At 51.1% G+C, this 26,573-nt stretch overlaps 16 protein-coding genes and 1 non-coding gene across 17 annotated transcripts; 9 read left to right on the top strand and 8 right to left on the bottom strand.

The window, feature by feature from the left end:
- Positions 1–250: 250 nt before the first annotated feature.
- An01g03860 (hypothetical protein) lies at positions 251–1,068 on the top strand (the record flags this gene model as incomplete). The annotated part of the gene is made up of 5 exons (XM_059747225.1): positions 251–297; positions 380–457; positions 502–588; positions 721–848; positions 947–1,068. The coding sequence occupies 5 exons, from the start codon at positions 251–253 to the stop codon at positions 1,066–1,068; spliced, it is 462 nt and encodes a 153-aa protein (XP_059599596.1).
- An 837-nt stretch (positions 1,069–1,905) lies between these two features.
- Positions 1,906–2,562, bottom strand: An01g03850 (hypothetical protein; the record flags this gene model as incomplete). The annotated part of the gene is made up of 4 exons (XM_059747217.1): positions 1,906–1,956; positions 2,058–2,232; positions 2,276–2,321; positions 2,523–2,562. 4 exons carry the CDS (start codon positions 2,560–2,562, stop codon positions 1,906–1,908), a joined length of 312 nt encoding a protein of 103 aa, XP_059599595.1.
- A 306-nt stretch (positions 2,563–2,868) lies between these two features.
- Positions 2,869–3,799, top strand: An01g03840 (hypothetical protein; the record flags this gene model as incomplete). The annotated part of the gene is made up of 4 exons (XM_059747212.1): positions 2,869–2,909; positions 3,118–3,314; positions 3,427–3,544; positions 3,646–3,799. The coding sequence occupies 4 exons, from the start codon at positions 2,869–2,871 to the stop codon at positions 3,797–3,799; spliced, it is 510 nt and encodes a 169-aa protein (XP_059599594.1).
- Positions 3,800–3,847: 48 nt separating this feature from the next.
- Positions 3,848–3,919, bottom strand: tRNA-Glu (TTC). Its single transcript has one exon. It is a non-coding gene; the product is annotated as a tRNA-Glu (tRNA).
- A 301-nt stretch (positions 3,920–4,220) lies between these two features.
- On the top strand, positions 4,221–4,804 carry An01g03820 (uncharacterized protein; the record flags this gene model as incomplete). Its single annotated transcript, XM_001388775.3, has 3 exons — positions 4,221–4,223; positions 4,363–4,708; positions 4,770–4,804. 3 exons carry the CDS (start codon positions 4,221–4,223, stop codon positions 4,802–4,804), a joined length of 384 nt encoding a protein of 127 aa, XP_001388812.1.
- A 469-nt stretch (positions 4,805–5,273) lies between these two features.
- Positions 5,274–6,188, bottom strand: An01g03810 (uncharacterized protein; the record flags this gene model as incomplete). Its single annotated transcript, XM_001388774.1, has 1 exon — positions 5,274–6,188. The coding sequence occupies one exon, from the start codon at positions 6,186–6,188 to the stop codon at positions 5,274–5,276; it is 915 nt and encodes a 304-aa protein (XP_001388811.1).
- A 519-nt stretch (positions 6,189–6,707) lies between these two features.
- An01g03800 (hypothetical protein) lies at positions 6,708–7,390 on the bottom strand (the record flags this gene model as incomplete). The annotated part of the gene is made up of 3 exons (XM_059747195.1): positions 6,708–6,764; positions 6,846–7,139; positions 7,304–7,390. 3 exons carry the CDS (start codon positions 7,388–7,390, stop codon positions 6,708–6,710), a joined length of 438 nt encoding a protein of 145 aa, XP_059599593.1.
- A 173-nt stretch (positions 7,391–7,563) lies between these two features.
- An01g03790 (uncharacterized protein) lies at positions 7,564–9,850 on the top strand (the record flags this gene model as incomplete). Its single annotated transcript, XM_001388772.1, has 5 exons — positions 7,564–7,685; positions 7,769–7,941; positions 7,995–8,511; positions 8,565–9,218; positions 9,274–9,850. The coding sequence occupies 5 exons, from the start codon at positions 7,564–7,566 to the stop codon at positions 9,848–9,850; spliced, it is 2,043 nt and encodes a 680-aa protein (XP_001388809.1).
- A 339-nt stretch (positions 9,851–10,189) lies between these two features.
- Positions 10,190–11,378, bottom strand: An01g03780 (uncharacterized protein; the record flags this gene model as incomplete). The annotated part of the gene is made up of 6 exons (XM_059747186.1): positions 10,190–10,382; positions 10,451–10,491; positions 10,557–10,589; positions 10,647–10,671; positions 10,747–10,780; positions 11,081–11,378. 6 exons carry the CDS (start codon positions 11,376–11,378, stop codon positions 10,190–10,192), a joined length of 624 nt encoding a protein of 207 aa, XP_059599592.1.
- A 342-nt stretch (positions 11,379–11,720) lies between these two features.
- Positions 11,721–12,305, bottom strand: An01g03770 (uncharacterized protein; the record flags this gene model as incomplete). The annotated part of the gene is made up of 7 exons (XM_001388770.3): positions 11,721–11,785; positions 11,835–11,904; positions 11,957–11,983; positions 12,029–12,063; positions 12,117–12,150; positions 12,201–12,223; positions 12,275–12,305. 7 exons carry the CDS (start codon positions 12,303–12,305, stop codon positions 11,721–11,723), a joined length of 285 nt encoding a protein of 94 aa, XP_001388807.1.
- Positions 12,306–12,594: 289 nt separating this feature from the next.
- On the top strand, positions 12,595–15,429 carry An01g03760 (uncharacterized protein; the record flags this gene model as incomplete). Its single annotated transcript, XM_001388769.1, has 4 exons — positions 12,595–12,822; positions 12,918–13,676; positions 13,889–14,161; positions 14,212–15,429. 4 exons carry the CDS (start codon positions 12,595–12,597, stop codon positions 15,427–15,429), a joined length of 2,478 nt encoding a protein of 825 aa, XP_001388806.1.
- A 983-nt stretch (positions 15,430–16,412) lies between these two features.
- An01g03750 (uncharacterized protein) lies at positions 16,413–18,885 on the top strand (the record flags this gene model as incomplete). The annotated part of the gene is made up of 3 exons (XM_001388768.1): positions 16,413–16,851; positions 16,905–17,081; positions 17,138–18,885. The coding sequence occupies 3 exons, from the start codon at positions 16,413–16,415 to the stop codon at positions 18,883–18,885; spliced, it is 2,364 nt and encodes a 787-aa protein (XP_001388805.1).
- A 543-nt stretch (positions 18,886–19,428) lies between these two features.
- Positions 19,429–20,510, top strand: xyrA (D-xylose reductase xyrA-Aspergillus niger; the record flags this gene model as incomplete). The annotated part of the gene is made up of 3 exons (XM_001388767.3): positions 19,429–19,573; positions 19,635–20,422; positions 20,484–20,510. 3 exons carry the CDS (start codon positions 19,429–19,431, stop codon positions 20,508–20,510), a joined length of 960 nt encoding a protein of 319 aa, XP_001388804.3.
- A 254-nt stretch (positions 20,511–20,764) lies between these two features.
- An01g03730 (uncharacterized protein) lies at positions 20,765–21,528 on the top strand (the record flags this gene model as incomplete). The annotated part of the gene is made up of 2 exons (XM_001388766.1): positions 20,765–20,896; positions 20,971–21,528. The coding sequence occupies 2 exons, from the start codon at positions 20,765–20,767 to the stop codon at positions 21,526–21,528; spliced, it is 690 nt and encodes a 229-aa protein (XP_001388803.1).
- Positions 21,529–21,745: 217 nt separating this feature from the next.
- Positions 21,746–23,203, bottom strand: An01g03720 (uncharacterized protein; the record flags this gene model as incomplete). Its single annotated transcript, XM_001388765.3, has 7 exons — positions 21,746–21,765; positions 21,826–22,228; positions 22,297–22,371; positions 22,428–22,724; positions 22,794–22,865; positions 22,942–22,973; positions 23,068–23,203. The coding sequence occupies 7 exons, from the start codon at positions 23,201–23,203 to the stop codon at positions 21,746–21,748; spliced, it is 1,035 nt and encodes a 344-aa protein (XP_001388802.1).
- An 824-nt stretch (positions 23,204–24,027) lies between these two features.
- On the top strand, positions 24,028–24,282 carry An01g03710 (hypothetical protein; the record flags this gene model as incomplete). Its single annotated transcript, XM_059747140.1, has 2 exons — positions 24,028–24,085; positions 24,116–24,282. The coding sequence occupies 2 exons, from the start codon at positions 24,028–24,030 to the stop codon at positions 24,280–24,282; spliced, it is 225 nt and encodes a 74-aa protein (XP_059599591.1).
- Positions 24,283–24,537: 255 nt separating this feature from the next.
- Positions 24,538–26,555, bottom strand: An01g03700 (uncharacterized protein; the record flags this gene model as incomplete). The annotated part of the gene is made up of 5 exons (XM_001388763.1): positions 24,538–24,750; positions 24,808–24,906; positions 24,962–25,111; positions 25,163–26,358; positions 26,456–26,555. 5 exons carry the CDS (start codon positions 26,553–26,555, stop codon positions 24,538–24,540), a joined length of 1,758 nt encoding a protein of 585 aa, XP_001388800.1.
- Positions 26,556–26,573: the final 18 nt, after the last annotated feature.

The following is a 26,573-nucleotide window of genomic DNA, read 5'->3' as shown; positions in this document are numbered from 1 at the left end:
GTCTAAAAGATGGATCGAAAGTGCCCCCAAGCAGGGAGGCCCGAGAATTGTGGGAATAAATCTTGACGAAGTGCTCCGTTACGGAGCTGGTGTCCGTCGGAGGCTCAGGATCGGGATACAATATGACGGTTCGACCACCCGACGGCCGCGAAAATATAGCACAGGCAGAGGATCAAGGACACAGATTCGTGATGCGCGGAGGTGACAACCCCGATCTGAGTGGGTTGCGGCCGTGGCCTTGTTTTTGAGGATGTCAGGAGGGGGAGTTCAGGAGGTCGGAGTTCTCGAAGATGACGGGTTCTGAGAGGACGACCACTCGACGACAAGCGTATAAGCCACACCAAGCCACACTCGAGACGGGCTAACGGAGCGAGTGGAGGGGAATCTGCGCCCGGAGAATGGCTCGCTGCAGGGTGAAGGAGGAGGATGGGAAGTCTCGGGGGGATGCCGTAGGATTGTTAAGCCGTGGTGCGAATTGTCGTGTTACCTTTGGGCGGGGAGGCTCAGTCCGATGATCGATGGTTCGGGATTGGAGGAGGTCTGTTGGCGTAAGGCTGAGCACCTGCGGACTCAAAACCGAAGCCCAGAGTCAGTCGGAGAGAGGGATAGCAAGAGAGAGAGAGAGAGACCGGGGGAGGGAGAAAAGAGAGAAAAGGAATAAGGAGAAAAATGCAATAGAGGTGAAAGGGGAAAATGAAAACGAGTGTCGGGAGGAAGGAGGAAGTATGAATGTGAGAGGTGGAAAAGGAAGGCTGGGAGAAGAACGATCGAAGATGATGGGTGGAATGGCAGTGAGAGAGCGAGAGACAGAGGGAAAACGGAGGCTGCTGTCAAGCTAAGCCCGAGATGTGAATAGTGAACCAACAGACAATTCCAAACGGATTACTCACGCACTTTTGGAGAGAAGGAGGAGAAGGAGGAGGGGGCTGCTTTTCGGTCGGGGGAGGCGTATGTGGCATCCAGGGTTCAGCTGGGAGTCCAGACACAGCAATGGAAGGGAAAAAGCGGGAAAAAGCAGCGATGATCACAAAAATCCGAGGAGGGTTGGACGATGCTCTGGAAGACTAACTAATCCACACCTTACATGACAACCCAGTTTAGTCGGAGTCAAGCATATAAGCGACGGTTAACGGCAAAGCAAGTTGCGTTGGGGTTCACCCAAATGTGCCAGACTCCCGTCCTGGGCCCAATTTTCTTCTAATTTTATGATGGTTTATCATGGCGTTCGGCTTATACACGGGATTATCCTCTCAGAGCCAAGAAGCTTTTAATCTACCCACGGTAATTACGGGAGGGACCTGGACCATTCATGAGGAAAATAGTCTTGGTTACTCAGTCAGTACTGAACATGAAGATGAGATATGCTCCAGCTTGTTTGGCTGTTCTTGACTATTTTCCCTTGCTCCTTTTTCTTTCTTTCTTCCTGAGGACAGACAAAGGCTTCTGCTTACGGAGGGATGTGTGTTTGTTGTGGTGATAAAATCAATCCTTCGGTGTGTTGTTGTGAATTGTTGTTATTCGTTATTCCGGGTCTCAGAACTGGATCCCGTGCCTGGGCTAAACTCGAGAAAGAAAGGAACTAGACTCGATTGTCTCCTGAATTCGTCGCGTCGCAGTGGGTCGGACCCATGGACCGGCTGCCTCTTGAAACTTGGGTTCCCGATTACGATTTTATTAACTCTCTAGTAAAATGCCGCGCGTTACCTCTCTCAAGCCCTATTATTACTTGACTATTGTAGCTCCAAATTTCCGTGTGTGCACTTACTCGCATTTCGCCCCAAAGGGGCGCATCCGAGTCACACAGTTCTTAGTAGAATAGTTATCGGGCTGGCTACCGAAGTACCGACAGAACAGTTATTCCAAGGTGTTGGGGCATTCATCGATCGCGTTATTTCGGGAGCTTTGTTATCCAATTGGATTACCTTGATACTCTAGATTATCCGATCGGTCGAAAAACTGTATCAGCAAAGTGCAGCCGTTCTATACACCATGGCAAGTGGGTATGGGGGAATGTCAACGTTTCTAAGTGGCGGAAGAGCTGCAAACCAACAGCTCACAAGAAAGTCTAAAATAGGCAAGCATGGATCGCTGACGGCAGGAGATCCGTAACTATAAGATGGAAGAATGTTTGAAAAGCGATCTACATGTGAATCATCCATATCCACGACATTTTGTAGGGAAATATGCCCACCATGCGATGCCTTTGAATCAGATCCATAAACTTCACCATATCTGGGTTGTTGTTCACTATACCGGCCTGAGAGATCCCGCTTACGAAAGATCTACGCCGTAGGATGAGGATGTCTTAGGCAACCATTCCACTGTTTACTAGTTATCTACAGCAGTCAACTGTGTGCAGACTAGATAAACGTTGCACCGAACTACCTCCCCATCTAGACTAGCGCGCGCCAGACGGCTTCCCTTTGCCCCGGAGATGGAACGGGGCCAGAATTGGGGCCAAATTTGTGGTGGCCGGCTCAGATCAGACCAGATCCGTGGCTCAGCTTCCTGAAACCTAGTACAATGTGCGGTGTCACTTTGGGTGCATGGCAACCTCTGCATGGTCAGCAGTTCCTCGTTCAGTCAGTAAAGAAGAAGAGTGATTTTGTCGTTGCCTCGCTTCTGCAGTGAATCATGAAGCACCTGGAAGAGGTCTAGGTCGACAAAATTTGCCTTAGGCAGACGCATAACGACATTTAAGCCTCTTCTCACGCCGGGTTACGTACCCATCTAACCTTATTGTCGGAGTCGACGCCGTACCGACGAATTAGCTAGACCTGATAACGTGTATCTCCAAGAGCAGATACGGAGCAGAAAGTCTTCATCTACTTGGGAAACCTCTTTGATTTCGGTGACTCCGGTCTCACCATGTATGCAAGCACAAGCACCAATGCGGTTCTCAAACCAAGGTGCTGAAAGCCACAGGTCTGTGAGCCCATGAATTCTTCTAAGACAGTGTCGTGTGGCTATTTTAGTGCGCTTTCCCCTCCCTCCCCTTGCTGCTTGCTCCATGTGCCATTCAACGTGCTTAGTGTGCCCCCGGTGAAACAACGGCAATGTAAAAAACACCCAAGATTTTCCGTCGTCACAGATTGCGGTATTGCTATGGCGACACAGGTCTCACTCAGGCTTGTCTGAAGTCATGACACTAAAGGGCTGTCTTCTCTACGCTTTACAACTACACTCTAGCTCAGCGAGTGGAGAGCCCGTTCTAATTGGTCGTCATGTCAGGAGAACTCTTCCAACGGCTGTCGCGTCTATGTGGCTGCCTGCCAGCGGTTCTGGAATGGCATCCATGGGCCGGATCTCTGCTGGTTCAACTTAAGATTGAATTTTCCACGTGAGTGGCGGGTAGACAAACGAGTCTGCTCCGCAAGAATGGATAAATCAGCCGCGCGAGACTGAACTGCTCCACAGTGTTTTCAGGGACACGCATAGGGCTCGTGGTTTTGCCCCTTTTAGCCGTAGACTATCCGTGCCTAAAGCATCACTTCGTCGGAGCTGACCTGCCTGATTGTGGAGTGGAGTCGAGATCTAATCCAAGGTTCTGTTCACCGGGCGCACAACATCTGGCAGTCTACAAAGTTTAGACCCGAGATCGTCACAACCTATGTAGCTTCAAGGTCTAGAATTTGTAGTGGAGAGCGAAGGGTTAAGAGACTCATGGGCCAGTGGAGCTTCAGAGCCTCGCTTTGTAGTCGATCAAAGTACACTGTGGCTTATTGAGATCAGGAATAACGACAATTACACCACACTAGCCATACGTAAAAACCAAGTGCAAAAAGGGACATCACATTAAGAGGTTAAAACGGAAAGGAAAGAATGAAGACAAAAATCAAAAAGAGAACTCCGATGCGGGGAATCGAACCCCGAGCTGCCGTGTGAAAGACGGCGATGTTAGCCGTTACACCACATCGGATTTGTTGTGAAAGTTACAGCAACTTTATGTTAAATAAGCTACACTTCTCAAAGTAGAGGTCTTGGCATTACCGTAAATGACGGTACCTTCCGCCAGTTGGAAATCGTGAGCGTGGCCTCTTTCTGGCATCTCGCGACCTCACCTCCCGGACCTCCTACCAGTATCTCCTCCTCTTCTACTCTTCAGCCGACTCCTTCCCTCTTCATCGGCCAATTGCTTCCTTGCTTCTTGTTGTCATTATTGTTTAATTCAGCTTCACTTTCTTTGATTCTTATCTTCTTGAATCTCCTTATTCTCCAAAATGGTGAGCACCCTTGTCCTGCCGATCCTCTTGGTGGCTACCGTTGTCTCCCAAGCGAACTCAACCAGACCATCGACGAATTGTGACAACTTCAGTCAATTAGACTAAGGGCAACCTCATCTAACGTCTGTATTCTCTTCAGGCCTCTCCCCGTGCTGCTTCCCCCATGACCTCCGGTGCTGAGTCCGGTCCCGACTCCAAGTCTGCTGGCGCTGGCACCGGCGCCTCTGCTGTCTCCTCCGTCAACCGCCCTTCCTCTCCTACTCCTCCTGGTGGTCCCCGGGCTGCTATGCGTCGCCGCGCGGCCGCTGACCACAAGGAGTCCCTCCGCAATGCCAGACCCAGCTCGACTCGCGCCGCCGGTGCTGGTGGCTCCTCCGGCACGATGCTCAAGCTCTACACTGACGAGAGCCCCGGTCTGAGGGTTGACCCCGTTGTTGTCCTGGTTCTCAGTCTGGGCTTCATTTTCTCCGTCGTTGGTCTCCACGGTAAGTGTGCTTTCCGGGTTGTCTTCTGGGTGGTGAAGTGGCCTCTAACGCGCATATCCAGTCATTGCCAAGATCACCCGCAAGTTCTCCTCATAAGCCGCTGAAATGCGACTTGTACTCTCGCCCCGTTGCTGTCTCCTGGTCCTATTATACGTGATATGTCTGGCTCGTGTCGAATGATTCGGGGTCGCGCGCGAGATCAGCAGCGCAGGGATCAAGCGAGGCCAGCGAATCCATCATCCAACCTTTTGCCCTTCGATACATATACCCCTGGTGTCCCTTGCCTCTTTCTTGTGTGTGCTGGTAGTGGGGAAGGCACATGCCGATCTTGTGCTTCTACAATTGGTCCAAATCTATCTGCAGAATAGGATGGAACAATTATCGCTAAATTATGCCGTGCACTTGTGCCCATCAACAATTAATGGAGAGCCCTAGTTCCGTGAAGAAATGCGTTTTGTGTAATATAGTGCTTGTCAATGAAAACGAGACTCGATGAAAACCCACCCCGATCCTTATATCAATTAATTAAATCAAACAAACCCACAACCACACCCCCATCTCCTCCCTACTCCTGCGCAGCAATCAATTGACGAATCTCCCCAGCCCTCCTCACCAACTCCCCCACATCCCCCACCTCCGGCCCAGGCAAAGAACTCACATACCCAGGATACACCTCACGAAAAACCTCCCTCTCCCCACCATCATCCTCCCCGTCCCCATAGACAGGAACCAGCTTGACATGTGCATAATCCACCTCCAACCCCTCAAACACCATCCCACATCTCCCCACTCCCAGCGCCTCCATCAACACCCGTCCAACCGTCCACGCCGCGCCCATCAATCCTTCAAAGTCTTCCTCCCCAAGGGCAAATATATCACTCCCCAAATGTGTTCGCGGCACTAGCACCGTGAACCCGGGCGTGTTCGGATAAGGCGTTAGAAAGGCTACACGGGACTCATCCTCCCAGATACGCCATTGAGGGTGCTCGGTGCCCCGAATTATGTTCGCGAAGAGGTTGGTGTCTGAGGAAGGGCCGTGGAAGGTGTAGTTGGGGGTGGATGGGGTGTGGGTGGTGATAATGTCGGCTATGTGGGTTAGGTGGGCGGAGGGCATGCGGGGGCCGGATTTGGATGTTATGTAGCTTTGGGGGTGGGAGGAGGATTGAGGGTCGTTGAAGGTTGTTTCGGGACTGGTTATCGGGGTCCAGGTTGAGGTGAGGCCGTGGAGGGGGAGGAGGGAAAGGGTGGTGTTGCCGGAGGTTATTAAGGCGATGCGGGGGGTGTGGTAGGTTGATTTGAGGGAGGGGATGATGGTGCGGAGGGTGACGAGGGTGGAGATGAAGGTGGACTTGGGGAGGGCGAAGAGTGTGGTCTTGGGGGTGGTGGTATTGGTTAGGGTTGCGATGGTGTGGCCGGGTGTTGTTGGGTGGTGGGAGAGGGAGATGGTGAGGTTGTTGGTGTGGTAGATTTTGGTGGTCATGTTGTTGTGGTGGTGGTGGTGGTGGTAGATGATTTGGTCCTGGTTGGGGTAGGCTGTGAATGTTTATGTGATGGTGAAGGTACCTTGGTGCTAGTGCTGATGTATAGTTGCTTGAAATGGCGTGAGTCATGGCTAGCTACGAATACTAGCTCAATTTATACGGTGGTGAGATGATTAGATCATTGCAGTAGTGCCAGACTTGGTGGGTTGGTAGGAGGCCTAGTATATTGTTTGAATATATACAGTGCCAGTGTAGAGAGTCCTGACACCGAGACCCATAGATTATACTGAGTGATAATGTCACATGTACATGGGCACCCAACTGCCAGAGAACTACTATGACATTAGAAGGACTGTTCAACTCTAGCACAGGTGATGTATATATTATGCACACATGCCCCCAGTAAAGGACGATACAATGGCAGTAGATATATATTAGTAAGTAGATCAATCCACATACTAAGAATGGCCTAAGGTGAAGTACACGTGGATGACATATTCACACAAGCAAGGTCTGCCCTACGCACAGTACTGAGATCTGGCATACCTCAGATGCAAAGCAAGATCAGTTGGTTCCTACTCAGACACCCACCAATTACAGGGATGGAAGCACGATGGAAATTCCCCGGTTTCAAAACCAAGAGCAGTGGGGTAGACCCCCAAAGCATTAGTGGCAGGATCGAGTAAGTAATGTAGTAACTGATAGAGCGCTATCATCAAGTCTGCTCCCCATAAAGCCATGGAGCTCTTGGCAGAGCGACAGGCTGCACCAACAAACCAATCCATGACTTGGCTGACCTCCTTATCTGATAGTCTACGGTTTCTTATCATCGTCCGCTCCCGACTCGGGCCAATAGGCGTCGTTGCGCTGACCTCCGCTGATAAGAAGCATTTCCGCCTCGCCAATAAGCTGTCCGGGCTTGATACGTTGATAACCCACCTGGGGTTCGGCTGTTCATTTTCGTGCAAAGAAAGTGGAGGGGCCATGGGATAATCCATGTGTATGCGAATGGAACTGTGGAACGATGGCACTGACTAGATTGCTCGGTACTAAACTTCCTGGAGCTAGTCCGCTGCCATTAATGTTACACTCCCATCTGATGAAAGCACATTACGAAACGACCACCAGGAGTTGTTCTTATCAGCCATTCGCTTCCCCAGGCCTGACTCCTCGGATCCAATGATATTGGATCGGTAGTCATTGATTCAATATGGCCTTCCCGCCGATCACCAGCGTGTCTGCGAGGTCGGAGATTTTTCAAGGGTCCCGTGCCTTATATGTTCTTGCCTCTGCCGCCATGCTCAAGATCTTGTCTCATTCAGTCATCCTACAGCCATAGCAAGGCATCGCTTCGCGTGTTCATACGCTGCCAACATGTCTTCAGACACTGTCACATTCACAGCGCCTCTCTCGCAAGGGTTTGGATATGGCATCATCATTGGTCTGGGCTTTGCCTTTGCCCTGCTTATGATCTTTATCACCTGGGCTCTGAAGAGGTATGTAGTCTAATACCATTTCAACCATGGCCTTTGGCCCCTTCAAGCTTTGGAGTCTAGCGAGGCTTACGGTTTTTGTGTAGATACCAAAATGAAGTGCAGACATCGGAAATGTTCTCAACGGCTGGAAGATCAGTCAAGTCGGGCTTGGTTGCCGCGGCAGTTGTCAGTAGTTGGACATGGGCTGCAACTCTTCTTCAGTCGACTACTGTGGCTTACGAGTACGGCATCTCGGGTCCTTTCTTCTATGCATCAGGTACTTACAGCCAGCAACAATACGGTCAATATCATTCTGATTCGGTGATACAGGTGCTACGGTCCAGATCATCTTGTTCGCTACACTGGCCATCGAGCTCAAGCGGAGGGCTCCAAATGCGCATACCTTCCTCGAAGCTCTCCGTGCTCGATACGGAACCGTTGTTCATGTTGTTTTCATCGTTTTCTGCCTGATGACCAACATTCTCGTTACTGCCATGCTGCTTACCGGTGGTTCTGCCGTCCTGACGTCTCTCACGGGGGTTAATACAGTTGCTGCCTGTTTCCTCCTGCCAATTGGTGTCGTGCTCTACACCCTGTTTGGTGGTATAAAGGCAACATTCATCACGGACTATTTGCATACCGTCGTGATTATTGTCGTCATCTTCATCTTTGCATTCTCTGCCTACGCGACTAGCGACAAGCTTGGCTCCCCTGGAGCTGTCTATGATGCACTAGTAGCAGCATCGAAGCTCCACCCAGTTGACGGCAATGCAGAGGGAAGCTATCTGACCATGAGGTCGAAGGAGGGTGGCATCTTCTGGATTATCAACCTGGTCGGCAACTTTGGGTATGCCAACCACCACACTCCCGTATAAATTGCTTGCTAACGAACCCCATCAGTACTGTCTTCCTCGACAACGGATACTACAACAAAGCTATTGCCGCAAGCCCCGTGCACGCTTTCCCCGGATATGTCATTGGTGGTCTTTGCTGGTTCGCAATCCCTTGGTTGTGCGCCAGCACTCTGGGCATGACTGCTCTCTCTCTGGAGGGCACTCAGCGCTTGAGCCCCGACGACGTCACAGCCGGTCTTGTCCTGCCCTTTGCCGCCGTCAAGCTTCTCGGCTATAGCGGCGCAGTATGCACAACAATCATGATCTTCATGGCAGTCACCTCCGCTTTCTCTGCCCAGCTGATTGCTGTCTCATCCATCTTCACCTACGATATCTACCAGGCCTACATCGACCCATCCGCCAAGGGCAAGCGTCTCGTCTGGGTTTCGCACATGACCTGTGTGTTCTGGGCCATCGCCATGGCCGGCTTCTCCACCGGTCTCTACTACGCTGGTATCGGAATGGGCTACCTCTACCTGCTGATGGGCGTGATCATCTCCTCTGCAGTCTTCCCCGGCGCCATGTCCCTCATCTGGAAGCACCAGAACTGGATCGCAGCAGCCGCCTCGCCACCCCTCGGCCTTGCAGTCTCCTTTATCGCCTGGCTCGTGACAACCAAGAAACAATACGGCATATTAACCGTCACCACAACCGGCGCAAAGTGAGTCCATCCCCACACCTTCTCTCCTCAAACAATCAACTAACATAGTTAAAAGCTACCCAATGCTCGCCGGTAACGTCGCCGCCCTCCTGAGCCCCGTGATCTTCTCCCCGATCCTCACCCTCATCTTCGGCTCTCAAAACTACGACTACGGCACCATGCGCGCCATTCGCCGCGTCGACGACGCCGACGTAGCAGCAGCCGCTCACATCGACATCGAACTCATCCCCGGCGAAATCAACACCCAGTCCGCCGCCCAGGAGGAAGAAGAAACACGCAAACTCAACCGCGCCGCTCTCTACTCCCGCACCTTGACCATCTTCATGGTCCTCTGCTTCCTCATTCTCTGGCCCATCCCTATGTATGGCAGCTCGTATGTCTTCAGCAAGAAGTTCTTTACGGGTTGGGTCGTTGTCGGTCTGATTTGGCTTTTCTGCACGACTTTCGGGGTGGTCATTTTCCCGTTGTATGAGGGTCGGGAGAGTATTGTGAGGACGGTGAGGATGATGGCGTTGGATATTATGGGGAAGAGGGGAAGGAGAAAGGGCATGATTGTTGGGGAGATGACGAGTGGGGATGTTTCGGGAGTGCAGACGCCTGTGCCTGAGAAGAAGGAGGTTTTGGAGAAGTAGGACCTTTTTTATGGTAACTGGATGATGAGATGTGTTTGATGTCTGGAAATATTGGGCTTGGGATGGTTACGATTGGTTTTGTTATTTTGGCTTGGATATATACCCCATTCGTTACTGTACAGTTTTAAATTAGATAGTATGATAATATGGATCTACACATATAGTATGCACCTCATTAGAGCAATTAACTCCGATTCGATACAATACATGCACGATAGCGAGTAAGCTAACCACCAGACGTCAAGAACAGCAAACAAGCAAAAGGTATTCGATAAATACAGAGACAGACCATCAACCCATCATAATACATCATCAGCGAAAAAGCATCGAAATGATACATCACTTATACACATGGTTCTGCTGCTCTGCCTGCTGCTGCGGCGCTACCACACCCCCGGACGCCTGTGGAGGCGGGCCCGATGCCTGCTGCGGGGGATAGAAAGGCGCACCGCCGCCATAGTACGCCTGCGGTAGTTGACCCGGTACAACACCTGGAGGGGGTCTTGTATCTGGTGTGATATCAGGACGGTCGCTGGAAACAAGTGTTAGTTTCTATCCTTCCCTGCTCCTTGGGTAGGTTGGAGGGAGGAATGGAGTTACCGTAGATCCTGCGTGAAGCGGCATGTATAGCAGGTTACTTCCTATAAGGATATTAGTTTACGCCATCCAAGGTGCATAGAGAGGAGAGAACAGTCTATTAACATACCTTGTACTTATGTGTTGCGAGAGGGATGACAGGCTATAAGTATGTACGGTCAGTTTGGTCCGAGGTCATGTGGACGGGGGACAAGGTTACAATGAAGCAGACGGTGAACCACGGCCTAGTTGATCATCATACATTAGCATACACCTCCAAACATATTCCCATCTAAGAAATTAGTCAAGTTGAAGCTTACCATCTCGTCAAACAATGACCATTCCAATGTTGGCCTAGATCAAAAGGAAGACGGGTCAGTCAATAATCGATTTAATTATTGGTTGGATCAGGAACCAGAGCTAAAATTAGCAGTCATGATTGTCAGGGTCCAGGGGCTCACAGTTATAGCAGAACGCGCGGACATTCTCGTATCCTTCTAGCATGGAAGTGAACTCTGGATTCCTTTGGTGTTAGTTTTGGCATACTCTTTGTTGGTCGTGGGTTCTTGTGGAATCGATGCTCAAGATGGTCGTCGCCCCGGTCGGTGGTCGTGTGGAGTAACTAGGAGGGAAGGGAGTAGATAAGTCACATACCATGTGTTCCGAAGGTGATGCAGATGGCCATGTTTACGGCTTTGGAGTGCTCCCAGGATAGACAACGGGTGGGTTGGTATATTCTAACTAAGGAGGTAATAAATGACAGGAATCGGGATCGTGTTGGATCATGTAATGCGACGTGTAGAAGGACAACATTGGCAGCAGCCCAAGTAATGGGAAGGGGGAGGCAGCCATATAATAAACTGATTGGGGCTGACGTGTGGCGCTGTGGCTTGGCGCGGTTTGGCACTTGGCGTTCCGCACTCGGCGGTGTCGTAAGTTGCTGCGGTCCCATTATATATATAGTGAGTTAGCAGTGTAGCCTGCGTGCTGGAAAAGCTACGTGTCTACGGTACAGCGCTGCAGTAGTTCTGCGATTGGATCAACTTGTATTCACTAGGATATTTTGAAATGATTAACAAAGAATTTGAATCAAGTAGCAGGTAAATGCGCGGAAGAATCACCGCCTCGTTGTGCCCTCTAGGCAACCCCACAGCATTCCGTTTTGGACCATATGGCTGCATTTCCTTCCAGCTCTTGCATGGGACCTTTCACTGCACGATACTTCTGCTTGAATTATCCGAAAGGGTTATAGACATCGCTTTGGCGAATCAGACCGGTGTCTGCGGTCGTATGTTCATTGGGTCTTGAAAAGGAGGATGGCGCAGTGCCCGAGGTAGAAGTAGATGAAGTGTTTCGTCTCTGCTCGAAAGTTAGCCCGTACCCCTGATGCCCTGGCCATGACACTCACCATGCGTGACGAAGCTGCCAAAGTTCCTTCCGACTACACAGTGCCATGTCGCACCCTTGCGCGAATCGAACTGTAGATTGTGAGCAATGAGGGGTGGTCCGGATACAGTGCGCAATGCTGACCTCTCGCTTGATGTATTGGGCGATATCCTGCTGTCGTTAGCATAGTCAACCAACAGATGACACCGAACCTACCTTCTCAATGTGGTACTTGTCCATTGCCTCAATTGCTAGCCGTTGTATTAGCCCTCCTTTTCGAGGTGACCCGTAGGGCTGACCATACCAACTTCAACAGCCTCCTGCTGCATATCCTCCGTCTGCCATGTTGTAAGCACAATTCTTGGTTACCTCCAGCAATTCCTCTTACCATATCGACGGACTTGATCTGCGCTGAACGGTCATGTTAGCCATCATTTGACAATGCCGCGTCCGGGGACTTACCCTCAAGCTTATCTTTCTTTTCGCTAGCCATTTTGCTGGACGTCGATGAGGAATGTAGTAATAGGTTGAATGAGCAAGGATTCAAAACAACGATCAAGCGCTATTAATTTAGTGTACGCAGACGTCCCACGAAGCCCAATGGAAGTATTGGGAATCAACATTGCTGGCTGCACGCAATGGACGCCGCCCGGATCACGCACGGGCCAGGCCGCCATCCTCACCGCCCTCGGCACTATAAGGAAGCAAAAAAAAACATTCCACCAAAATTTTTTCGAACTTTTTCTTTCCATACAATTTTAGTGGCACACATTGTCACAATCATGGAGAGCACCAGAGTATTTGTCTCTGGCCTTCCGCCAACCTTGTCTGATGATCAATTGAGGAAGCACTTCGCTACTCGCTTCCAAGTCACGGACGCTCATGTATTGCCTAAACGCAGGATTGGCTTCGTGGGCTTTAAGAGCCATGAGGTGGCCCAGCAGGCTGTGTCTTACTTCAATAAGACTTACGTGAAGATGTCCAAAATCTCAGTAGACATTGCTAAGCCGGTATGTGCTCTACTCCCTATTCCCACTTGCTTTGTTTCTTTTGTTTTCCCCGCTGACAGTCAAGGTGGTCTTGTGACTGACCAGTAATCTTGTAGATCGATGCCGAACCCACTCGCAAAGCTGGAAAACATGATAAGAGTTCTGCTAGCAATGCTGCAGATACTTCCCTCAAGCGTAAACGGGATGGCGAGAACGCCCCGCAAGACGCTCGCTTGCAAGAGTATCTCTCTGTAATGCAACATTCGTCTAAGACCAAGACATGGGCAAATGATGATGTGCCCAAGCCGCCGGAGAATGACTCACCTGCAGAACAGCCCGCTGAAGTAGAGGAGCAACCTCAGGAGCTTACCTATGCACAGAGGAAGAAGGCGAAGCTTGGCGAGGAATATGATCACTCTAAGGAGATGCACACAGCTGACCGCGAAGCTCATGGATCACCTGAACCCATGGTGGTAGACCACAGTGGAGAAGGCAACGCCGAGGCACCGGCAGAGCAAGATGATACTGTCGCCGAGGCTGAGGCGCCAGCTGTTTCGGATGCGGACTGGCTCCGCTCCAAGACAAGTCGCCTTCTTGGTCTGCTTGATGAGGAAGAGCAGGCGGATTTCGACGCTGCTGCGCAGCAGAAGGAATCTGCAGCTCCAGAAGAAGCAGAGGATCCAGGTGCTGACTCTAGGGATGCCCAGATTGTCGCTCCCGCAGCGACTGAGGATAAGACGGTTCAGGAGCCGCAGGTCGACACGAATATTGAGAATATCCGTCTATCTGCACGTCTGTTCGTGCGAAACCTTGCTTATGACACCTCGGAGTCAGATCTTGAACCGCTATTTGCTCCCTTCGGACGAATTGAAGAGGTTAGTGAATCCATGAGTTTTATTTTCTGCCATCCACGACCCCCTCCCCAGCTCAATGATGATCGTCCTGATAGGGACATCAGATGCAAAGCACATGATGTTACCAGGAAAGAGTATTTTAGTAGATGCCTCTTGTTATCTGATGAGCTATACACCTCAATATTGTTGCTTGATTCACTCATTAGTTATTTGAATTATGCTAATGTGCCTAGATCCATGTGGCTTTCGATACTAGGGTTAATACCAGCAAGGGCTTTGCCTATATTCAGTACCTCGACGCAGATGCGGCCGTAGAGGCCTACAAGAATCTTGACGGAAAGCACTTCCAAGGTCGCTTGATGCATATTCTGCCAGCAGCTGCAAAGAAGACTTACAAGATTGATGATGCGGAGCTGGCGAAACTACCCCTGAAAAAGCAAAAGCAGATCAAAAAGAAGATGGATGCTTCGTCTTCTACGTTTAGCTGGAACTCTCTCTACATGAACGTGAGTAGCTCGTATGATAGCCGCCAGTACTATACGCTAATATATTGCAGACGGATGCCGTTATGTCTTCAGTAGCTGAGCGACTTGGTGTTTCCAAAGCAGATCTTTTGGATCCTACTTCATCTGATGCTGCTGTGAAGCAGGCCCACGCTGAAACCCACGTAATTCAAGAAACGAAAGCTTACTTCTCAGCTAATGGGGTTAATATCGAAGCCTTCAAGCAGCGGGAGCGTGGAAACACTGCTATCCTTGTAAAGAACTTCTCGTACGGCGTCAAGACTGATGAGCTCAGGAAAATGTTCGAACCATTCGGGCAAATAACGAGGTTACTCATGCCCCCTAGTGGAACGATAGCTATCGTGGAGTTTTCGAGACCCGATGAGGCCCAGAAGGCTTTCAAGGGACTTGCCTACCGGAAACTCGGAGACTCCATCCTCTTCCTGGAGAAGGCACCCAAGGATCTGTTTGATGCTGCAGTCGTGCCACAGAAGGCAACGATAGAGACTAAGGCTGTCTCTCAAGGCTTCTCCACTGCTGACACTTTCGCGGCAGATGAGGTTGATGACCTTACGCCCACTACAACCCTCTTCGTAAAGAACCTCAACTTTGCTACTACGAACCAGAGTTTTGTGGACCTCTTCCGGCCACTGGACGGCTTTGTGTCTGCTAAGATCAAGACGAAGCCTGACCCTAAGCATCCTGGACAGACGCTCAGCATGGGTTTTGGTTTCGTGGAGTTCAGGTCAAAAGCCCAGGCTCAATCTGCGCTTGCCGCCATGAATGGCTACAAACTTGATCAGCATGAACTGGTAGTTAGGGTGTCTCACCGTGGAATGGATGCAGCTGAAGAGCGGAGACGTGAAGATACCGCGAAGAAGGTTGCAGCCAGAAGGACGAAGATCATCATTAAGAACTTGCCGTTCCAGGCCACCAAGAAGGATGTTCGGTCACTCTTTGGAGCCTACGGGCAACTTCGCTCTGTGCGGGTTCCTCAGAAGTTTGATAGATCGGCTCGTGGTTTCGGTTTTGCGGATTTTGTAAGCGCTCGCGAAGCGGAAAACGCCATGGACGCGTTGAAGAATACCCATCTTCTGGGCAGAAAGCTGGTCCTGGAGTTTGCAAACGAGGAGGCAATCGATGCCGAGGAAGAAATCAAGCAGATCGAAAAGAAAGTAGGGGAACAGATGGACAGGGTCAAGCTACAAAAGCTTGCCGGGCCTGGGCGCAAGAAGTTCACTGTAGGGGCCCAGGACGGCGAAGAGGACTAAGTCCCTACTCTTTCTCCCTGTTGGTAGGGACAGACAATAGCAATGGTTCGATTTTGATATTAATATCCCTTGCGTTCCCGGACGCTGAGCATGGTGCGGACGCAGGTTTAACACGTTCCTGCGGCTGTCAACACGTACACACGCGCGCGTCCTGCAGAGTTACCCGTCCGCTCGTGCAGTGGACTTCTTTCATCCGAGTCTATTCCTGTCATCCCATCGCGGGTTCCTTTATCCTCGCCGATTCAAGGCTTCCTTCCCTTAACTCCTTATACACCTAGTTGCTCGAGCCCTGGTTATCCAAGTGAAGATTAGTCTGGTCCTGGGATTGTCCAGGCCATACATTCCAACATGATCTACGTAACCACCTCTTACATTCCACTGCCGTGGCACTGGACGATTTCGTTGGCCACTGCTCATTCCAGAGGATGGCCATTGCCACGGACCTGGACGTCTAGCTGCTCCTAAATGTATCTCAAATTAGCAGTCACTGCTCGTCTCGTGCACTAAAACCTCCGAGGAGCAGCTCACTGGTTCGTGCTCAGGGAGCATCCCTTGCATGGGTCTTCCGCTCGTTCCCATCGTGCAGTTCCTTTCCTCCTGATTTGCTCGGACACAGGATCTTCCTTCGTTCATAGCTCGACCTGGACGCGTGAAGCTTGGGAGGAGATTCCTTTCCCCGCCTTGAACAGTTGACATAGCCCTTGGAGGGGTGGTGTATCAACGAGCAGCGTGATTCAGCTATGCCACTAGGCCTCCCTCTCCAGGGAGAGTAGTGGTTTCCTATAAACACCATGCTCTTCGCTCCCACATTCTCTTTCCCAATTCTTACATTCTCTCCAAGCATCTACGTTCTTGATCGCTGGTTTGTGACTACTGGTTCTTTGGTACGGCGGTAGAAAGCATTTTGCTGTCCTCCATCACCCTCCTCTTTGGCATTCTTTGTCATTCTTTCCCAGAGTCAATCCTCTCCGGTGGTCCGCTCGATGGCGCACTGGCAAACGGGGTGTATTGTGCCTCAACACCAGTCAGCTCTTGAGAGCATCGGTGCCCATACGGACAGGGCCCTGCAGAACACCTCTGGGAACGTCCAGACATACTCTGACAACCTAGCCGACAGCAGCACTGTTGGTCGTGACGACCAGCTGCAGCAACTTGCCTTCAAGTATCCTCAACCCCCAGTTCCAACACATCCAGTGCCCACTGTTCCCACCACCCTTCAGCCCCCTCAGAACCTCCGGCTCCAGAGCAAGAAGCTCCGGCGCCTGCATTTATCTGGGCCCAGCCTAATCGGTCCTCGTAGCAGGCCCAGAAGCTATCTCAGGTCCAGCAAGTATCTGGAGTACAGGTCCCGTCCACGTCGAGACACTGGCAAAGATGGGGAACCGGTATGGTCGGACGAGCTTGAAGACGCGTTTCAACAAGGTGAGAAGTCAATGCTTCAGATGAACGGTACATGAAAGCTAATGTTGTGATAGCTCTCGAGGCGAATCCGCCAATGGGCAGACGGAAATGGTCCGAGCGAGGAAAGTCATATGGTCGAAATGAGCTCATTGCTGAGTTCATCTACAAGAAAACTGGTAAACGAAGAACTAGAAAGCAAGTCTCCAGCCACCTCCAAGTCCTCGACTCGTTCCTCAAAGGAGACCCCGATTGTAAGTGGCATATTCAAGTAATACTCAAGTCGGACTGGTCTAATAAAAGTGTCTAGGGGAGCGACTCGTACGAGAAGAGGCGAACGTCCGCTCGAACAACCAACATCCGCCCGCTGGTCCAAGATGGGGGCCTGCCATGGATCCTCCCTTGTCAAGTCATTATGGCACTCACCTCCACCCCACCTATCATGACCCTATGAGACAGGCCTATGGAGGAGATCTGCCGCCTACCCCATTTTCCATGAACGCCAGCTGGCCCGAGAGCAATTTCAGTACTATTCAAGGCCTCGGGTTCGGTATGTGGGTAAACGAGCCAGACAAGAATGATCGTATCGAGGACGCGAGCCATATCTACAGTCGCCTTCAAGACGACCAGCGCCATCCGGTCGCACCAATCTCCTTGAATGAAATCAGGAACTGGCAAACATCTTTTCCTTACCTCAATTCGCTGATGGCGAATTCTAATGGGTCGTTGGACTGCGACATTATCTTAATCGAAGCCAACCTGAAGTTGATGGACGACTTCCCGGCTGCTCGCTCTAAACTCGGCATTCACTTGGAATTAGATTTTGCCCAGGCCAGTGCGGCTGGCGTTCCGATCCTCAGTGAGATGGAGAATTGGTCCTCCAAGATCTACATGTATGAAAATGGCCAAGAGATCTATCAAGGGCGCCAGGAAGTCGCGAGGCCTGTGCACACCGCGACGCACACCAAGGTCAAGCCCCACTTTGAATCCAAATGGTGGGCGAATCGCTTCACCAAGCTCACGCAAGATCAAAAGATGGCCGAGGATGCTGGACACCATGGCCACGAGCAAGCTAGGGAGTTCCTCCGCCACCTGACTGTAGTCCAGGAGATCCGGGCTATGGCACCCTACAGCTCGCGGAGAATGTCCAACCCTTACTCTGGACATGCCGTGAGTGAGAAAAAGAGGGTGGCAATTATCCTCTGGAAGTTCCGACAGACGCTGCCTCGCGACGTAGTCGGCACCACGACATGGCGTAGAGTGGTTTCGTCGGATCGAATCCCTCACGCGAGCCCCAAGGCAGCGACGGGCATCGATCTCCCTCCTCCCATGTCGCTGGCTGACTCGATACTCTTGAACCGGCCGGGCCCTAGTGTCTACCACCAACCCCAATCCCACGAGCTGCTTCATAACCACGGAGTTTCTCAAAACCCTTGGCCTCTGTATTCGACAGGCCAGGAGAGCGTTGCTCAAATGTTCAACGCGCCTTTTGATTTCATGAGTCCCCTTAAGCAAGAGGACCGCCTCAACGATAAGATCGCCGTGACCTTGGGTCTGGATGCCTTCCCAAGCCTACAATCACATGATATCAACCAGCAGACTAGTCTCAATGGCCCCAACAGTGGCACAAGCATCCTTAGCATGTCTGAAGTTCCTTTGTCGCATTCCACGCATGGTCCTTACAGCCTTGAGCATGATAGCCACTATGTCCACAGCCAGCCACTTGGGGTCAATGTGCACGATAACAATGCCTTGCTGAATGGCATGCTGGTGACGAGCGCACAGTCTATCGATGATATCAACAACAGCCAGGCATCTTGGATGCCACCAACCACTGCAATGTCTGGGGACATCCCCGGCAGCCACTACCCGCACATGGGCTACCCGTCATCCGAACACCATGTTGCGGTGCCCCGTGAGCCAAATCCCAGCCACAGCTATGACTTTATGCCTGAGGAGCTTGATAAGTGGCCGGGCAGCCTGCCGACCGATATGAACGGAGGAGCGCATGAGCACGCGCACTCTTACACCGCGAGTAATACAGTACAGGCCGTTTAATGAACAGGCCAAGCGAGAATACTTAATGATAATTACGGGCGAAAAAAAGTATTTCTAATAATGTGATGGGCGGGTTAATCTTCGATTCATATGCAGTGTATAATAATGGCAGGATACCTTTTATTCACAATGATTATTCTATTCTTATTACAAATATCCCAGTAATATTATCTTCCAAGTTGTAAACGTAGTAATGGTAGAAAAGCAAGATTAGGGTCTTGAGTGGCGTGCATTTAGCCGGCAAATGGGTTAATTTAGCCGGGCCCGACTTTGGATGGCTTCCGGCCAGCCTTTGGATAAGTTACTTCCCCAGTTCAAAACAGCCGCCACAACTTCATTTAGCCTCCAATGCCGCTCTCCGTGCCGTGTATGGCGCCTCCAGTGGATACGCGCAATGGATTAAGTTCATAATGCCATGACCGAGGGGTAGTTACTTATTACCCCTCCAAACCTTCCCCTTCTCTCCCTTCATCCCCCCCTGATCCTGCTTCGACCGCGTCTCTATACCTTGTCTCAACACGACCTTGTTACTCCTTAATCACCATGGCCTCTCCCACAGTAAAGCTAAACAGCGGCTACGACATGCCCCTCGTGGGCTTCGGTCTCTGGAAGGTGAACAACGACACCTGCGCCGACCAGATCTACCACGCCATCAAGGAAGGATACCGTCTGTTTGACGGCGCCTGCGGTACTACCCTCCCCTCCCCTTATAAATCACTACCAATTCCCAATCTAAACACGCAAACCAGACTATGGCAACGAAGTCGAAGCCGGCCAAGGCATCGCCCGCGCCATTAAAGACGGTCTCGTCAAGCGCGAAGAGCTCTTCATCGTCTCCAAGCTCTGGAACAGCTTCCACGATGGCGACCGCGTCGAGCCCATTTGCCGCAAGCAGCTCGCTGACTGGGGCATCGACTACTTCGACCTGTACATTGTGCACTTCCCCATCTCTCTGAAATACGTCGACCCTGCGGTCCGCTACCCGCCGGGCTGGAAGTCCGAGAAGGACGAACTGGAGTTCGGCAACGCCACGATCCAGGAGACCTGGACAGCGATGGAGTCGCTCGTGGACAAGAAGCTTGCCCGCAGCATTGGTATCAGTAACTTCTCTGCGCAGCTGGTCATGGATCTGCTGCGGTATGCGCGCATTCGTCCTGCCACGCTGCAGATCGAGCATCACCCGTACCTCACGCAGACAAGATTGGTCGAGTATGCCCAGAAGGAGGGGTTGACGGTTACGGCGTATAGTTCTTTTGGTCCGTTGAGTTTCCTCGAGTTGAGTGTGCAGAATGCGGTGGATTCGCCGCCGCTGTTCGAGCATCAGCTTGTTAAGAGCATTGCCGAGAAGCACGGAAGGACGCCGGCGCAGGTGTTGTTGAGGTGGGCGACGCAGAGGGGGATTGCTGTTATCCCCAAGAGTAACAACCCTCAGCGGTTGAAGCAGAATTTGGATGTTACTGGGTGGAATTTGGAGGAGGAGGAGATCAAGGCTATTTCTGGGTTGGATCGCGGGTTGCGGTTCAATGATCCTTTGGGAGTGAGTTTCCTTCCGCTTTTTATTTGATACGTGGGGATATTTGCTAACTTGATTATTACAGTACGGACTCTACGCTCCTATTTTCTAGACCATTCAGCTATGAGTGTATATGATATATATGAATACATAACAACTTAGATGTTATACTTGATGCATGTGACATGTAGATAATAGATAAGATAAAATAGATAAACCCGCCAAGACCGCGTCGCGATAACCACATTTCTCCATCCATTCATCCATTACCCTCTCTCTCCCTTTCAATTCATCCATTCATTACTCATGAACATCCCACCACACCCCCCTCAACTCCAATCCTAAGAACCGCACAATAAAGACAAAATGACCCTCAAACCCTTAACTAGCAGCATCCACATCAAAACCCACCCCGCCCCGCGCTCCCTCTCCGAAAGCAAACTCATTCTCTCCGCACTCCAGAAATTCGGCGAAGTCGTGACATTTCGAAATCTAAAGGTAGCCCTCTCCCCCCTTACCCCCCTTTTTCCTAAATACATAAACCCAATGCTAAAGAAATATGGTGAATTTAGTACGACCCCACAAACACATCCCCCAAATCCGCGCACAACACCATCGCCATCTTCGAGTCCGCATCCGCGGCGTCTTCGGCCATTGCGGCATCGCCGATTTCCATTCCCATCCAGAACCAAACACAAACACAAACACAAACACAAACACAAACCCAGAGTCAAGACGAATCTCCCTCCAATGCAAACCACACAGCATCACCAGCAACGCAATCCCAAGAAACGACGCAACAACCACACACCCTGACATGCACGATCCAACCATCGCGGCATAACCACGTCTCGGCGATGACGCGCAACCCTTACCATACGTTCTTCTACGTGGACAAGGAAAGCCATATGTATAAGGATCTGGTGAAGAGCGGGATACCGTTGGATTATTTGGCGGATGGGCCGATGAGGAGGAAGGCGCATGTGCCGGAACGGGTGAAGAGAATGCTGGATCGGGATGTGTGGAGGTTTGGGGGGAAGAGTTTGATGGGGTTGTATCGGTTTGGGATGGAGAGTGAGAATGGAAAGGAGAGTGGGAATGGGGATGGGGAGGATGAGGGGACGAAGTGAAGTGAAGTGGTTTGATGATTGTATGATTTGTTTTCGTTCTCTGTATAATACTGCATTGGTTTTGGTTGGGTCGGTGGGTTGTACATGTATGTATAGCGGGCTACGGTACGTCACTTCGTTTATTGTAATTCTAATAGAGTAGGTAGGTAGGTGGGTAGATAAGTAGTTATGGATGATGTTGATGATGGTATGGAGAAGATGAACATAGGTTGTTCCCTTACACGACGCGGATATACGCTACATTGGGTTTTGTTAGTATCTCCGTAAGCATTAGTAGATATAGACGATAGGACTTACTCGCGTCAACCTGCATGATATGCGGTATCGCCAACCGCACCTTATTCCGATACAATGCTGGCGCTCTCGTCTGCAGCGGGTTGCCCTCAAAGTACACCGTCTGGAGATTCTCCTTGTCCCGGAGTTCGCGTTCCACTTCATCGAAGCTCGACAGTTGATTGTTGGACGCCCACAGCTCCTCCAGATTCTTCAAATGAGACAAATGTTCCAGCTTGGACACTTGGTTGTTGGAAAAGTCTAGCACGCGCAGCGAAGTGTTCTCCTCGAGACCGCTGAGGTCGGTGATCGCATTATGAGACACGTAGAGTTCCTCCAGGTTCTTCAGGTTCGCGAGCCCACTGATTTTCGTGAGACGGTTCGACTGGATGGAGAGAATGCGCAGGTTGGAGAGGCCATCGAGATTCTATATCATCACCCCGGTCAGTCAGCCAACGCATATCACACCTAAGAATCACAATGCAATCCACGGACCTTCAATTCCGTAATCTTATTCTTCCCCAACCACAACTCTTCCAATGCCTTCAAATTATCCAGATTCTCAATTTCCTGCAACCAGTCAGAACAATACCCCAATCATCACTTGAAGCACATTCAAGACCCACCCGGATCCTATTCGCCCCCAACTCCAAATTACGCAACGACGTAAACGTCTCCACCCCCTCTATCTTCGAGATCTTATTCTGCACAAAGTACAGATCGGTCAACTTGACCAAATGCGAAATATTCTTGACATGTTTAATTTTATTGAAGCTGAGATCCAAGCTGGTCAGGTTCTCGAACTCATCAAGCCCCTTCACATGCGATATAAGGTTATCGTAGAGATCGAGTTCCGTCAACGATTTGGCAACTTCCGTGGGGAATTCGATTCGCGAGATTTGGTTCTGTCGGAAGCATAGTCTCTATACCATTCACCGTTCTATTAGCACTGGGTCGCGCGGCCACACACATGCCGGGCACTCCTGCCATACCTTCACCTTGGGAAACCGCTCCAATCGCAACGCCGGAATCGAAGTTATGCGACAGTGAACAAGGTCGATTTCCTGATGTGAGATGTGTTAGCTAGCTGGTTGTGTCCATCAACCAACGCGTCGCGTCGGATNAAGTATCAGCGTATACCTCTGCGTCCGGGTCCTCATCCTCCAATAGATCTAAATACGAAACCCACTATCAGTATATTTTCTCTCGCGTTACCGTTATACCAGTTCACAGCATCCCGGTATATATGGGCAATGATGGACATACCCTCATCGGCCTCGATCTCCTCCACAGGCGGCGCATCCGAGTCCGAGTAATCGGGGTCTTCTAGCGCTTCCGGGTTCGTGATCGTCGCTTTGGGTTCGACCCGTAGCTTTCCATCCCAGCCGTTCTTGTCCTTCATGGTGAGCGATGGGGTGTGGGCGCGTGTGTGTAGGGAGGTCCTGCGAGAAAAAAGTGGTTGATGGTGGTGATGGTATCGGAGGCGGGGAGAATGGTATGACGCTGCCAAGAAATATTAGGAGATCGTCGGAGCTTTGGATGGAGGCTCAAGGGAACGGACGCAGCCTTGCAGGGGAAATATGTATGTATATATGTATGAAAGACTTTATGACGGGGCTAATCGGGGAATACTCACATGAGCTGACACGATGTAGTGCGGACAAAAGCGGGATCGATGGAAGATTTGAAGATGACCGATCGGTCATTATTGCCGCGGCGTGATCCCAGCCCGCCTTCGCCGTGGGAGGTGATCCACTTCACGCTGTAGATGCATGATATATCGCCAATCACCCTGCCTACATGCGTTACTGCCTCTCGTTTTCTCACTACTTCTGATCTAGACTAAATATTACTTGGAGCTCTGCCGTCTCGTGAAATGGTCAATTCAAAACTACTTAAACACGGGACAAGCTGAATGGTGTAGGCGGACGCTTTTATGTACAGCACGCACGCCCAATCAGTACATATACATTGCAAAGTCGCCGATCCCAAAAGAGTCCGGGACCATTCAGACTATGCGTGTACCAGAAGCAGCGACAGGCGCTTGAGACATGAATCAAAATGCCACGCGCAAGGGAGTTACCAAAAAACAGACCATGGCGCACCAATGACAAAAACAACGCTGGGTTTTGGGGTCCACATCTTCGGGCACAAGGAGACTAGGAAAATAACCAGGACGGTGGGTCGAGCCTCGTATGGGCTACATGTTAAGCAAGAAGAAACAAAATGGAGACGATGAAAGGAACCAAAAGTAGAAAGAGACAGATGAAAGAAAAGAGGGAATGTAAATCGGGGAGCGTATACATGAGATCAGCAAAATTTTGGCTGATGACCAAGACTGACGCCTGCGGTATGCAACAAGAAAGGAAACTTCAAACACTAGGAAACAAGACTGGCGGGGGTAATCTGGTATCTGCTCGCTGGGAGCGCAAGAACATGGCCGGTGCTCGGAAGAAAAACGGTGCAAGTGACATGGGGTAAAAGGAAAAAAGGTCAAAAAGGGGAAGAACAGGAAAGGGGAACACATCTTCATGGTGGAACTGCCGCGAGTGTTCCGATTCCAAACGGGACTGGAGTGAGCTGCCCGGATGGTCTGGTTGCTCGACCCAGCAGACGTTCCATGCGTATAGTTGAACAAAGATCAGACGACTCTTTCTTTTTGGAAACCGACTGGACCCGCAATGTGAAGATAAGCATGCTGTAATGCAAATGCCAGAAGAACTAGAGTTACAGGCATCACAATGCAATGTCGAGAACCAGACTAACGTCTTTCACTTGTGCCCCGGCAAGGTCTTCGAGGACGGGAATCAGATCAAGTAGCTCGTTATCGTGGGCGTCAGAGAACCAGCTGCTGATGGGTATCGCATGTTGAGGGTGGAAGATATAGGAAGTCGGAGAATTATCGATGATAATCGTGTCGCGTAGGTCGCGGCCTACTTGAGAAAGATCCTAACACAAGGATCAGCATCCTAGTCACGCAAGGGAATGGAGCTGGCCGAGACAAACCTTGACATAGTTGCCTTGATGGTTATAGCAACTATCCCTGAACAGTCGGTGGTGGACAACGTTGTGAATGTCTAGCTGATCCAGCAGGGGATCACCGTACTAATGAAGCGTGAGCGAATGCGTAGCCGACAACCCTCGTCTTGGAATAACTCACCTTCGAGACAGAAGCGGTAAAGACAACCACTTCGTACAACTCACCCACCCTTTTCATGAATTGGTCGACTCCAGGTCTTTTTATAACGTAGATGTTGTGATATTGCCCTTCAATTTCCACGGGAATGGTGAAGTCCGCACGTTCGAGAACCTGAACATAGTGTCAGTCTGGCACTGGGTAAATAATCTGGGGAGGGCGGACCTTGAAACTACTGTGAACCAACGTCTCGTCCAAATCAAGAACCAAGCATTTCCTGTCCCGAAGATGGGGAAGAGGTGGTGGCAAGAGGAATTGCTGTTGCGTCTCCTCTAGCATTGTGTCGACGTGGTGTCCGGATGGGCCCGTCGGGGGAGGCAATTCGGCTGGAAGTACTGTCGCCTCCTCATCGTGTGAAGTGTACTTCTCGTCGTCATAGCTGTTTTCAGACGCCGGGGGCTTAGGCAATTCATCCAGTTCTATAGGAGCAGTCGGAGTATCCTGAGCCTTCTCTGTGGAGGTAGAAATTATCTGCTCCTCTGTTTTCTGACTGGGTTCCTCCGCTTCGCTGGCAACAGCGCTCGCTTCGGCGGTCGTGGTGGAAGGTTGAGTACTCTGGCCTACACCAAGCCCCTGTGAATCAGCACTGTCCTGTGGCAAGGCCGGTACTTTTTCTGTCTCTGCCGGGCCCGAAGGTACCGTTGCGCCATCGAGCTGAGCGCCCTGCTCGGAAGTAGTCACAGTGCGCTCTTCGTCCACTTGAGACATGGACTGGTTCGACGTCACGGTCATGTTGGGTTTCTCATCCCGGTAGTAGCTTGGGTCTTTGGATTCCGCGGTGCTCGAATCACCAGCATTGGCGTCGGCCTTCTCCGGAGTGGCCTGGGTGTGGGGGACCGATGGCTGTCTGGATGTCCTCTTCACGGGGATGGCAGGGTCCTCCGAATCATCGCTGGGCGAGGAACAACAGCTCAAGAAAGCGAACAACCTATACGAGACCTTGCTTCTCCTCTCTGGCTTGGCCGGATCACGCAAGTCAGGGCTTGCCGACTTGTCTTCCTCCATACTGGCCCCCTCCTGGTTCTGCCGACGCGACCTCATACTGCTGCCTCTGCTCCTGTCCCTACGACCTTTGAAGATGCTTCTTTTCGAACCGCGAAGAGTATTCTCGGAGTCATCGTGGGCGGTGTCTTGACTCTTGTCCAGCGTAGACTGTCGATCCGCTTTTAAGGATGCACGCGACGAAATGGGCAACAGTAGATGATGTTTCTTCGGTGCGTCGGCAGAGGTGGCTGCAGACTCGTCTACCGAGCCCTGGGCCGGTGCGACGGACTCTTGAGCCGCATTGGTGGGCTCTACATTGTTCGACAGAGGCGACGCATCGGTGGTGGCGGGCTGGTCCTGAGGCGACGGTTCAGGATCTAACCAAGAAGATATCAGTAACAATACTCGGAACCGACCGAAGCGCATCGGAGAATTTTACTGCGAATCCAGGAAACAACGGTGTTGGAAACTTACTGGAGTCCGGGGGGCTCGTCGCGATAGGCATGGGCGCTTCTCCGGTGGTCGGTTTTGAGTTTGATGGTGAAGAATCTCGCTCCAAGCTCCCTCCGAGCATTGAGGGTAGCAGAGCGAG

Source organism: Aspergillus niger, assembly GCF_000002855.4.
Source record: "Aspergillus niger supercontig An01".
Taxonomy (NCBI): Eukaryota; Fungi; Ascomycota; class Eurotiomycetes; order Eurotiales; family Aspergillaceae; genus Aspergillus; species Aspergillus niger.
This window is presented reverse-complemented; position numbering and strand designations above follow the sequence as displayed.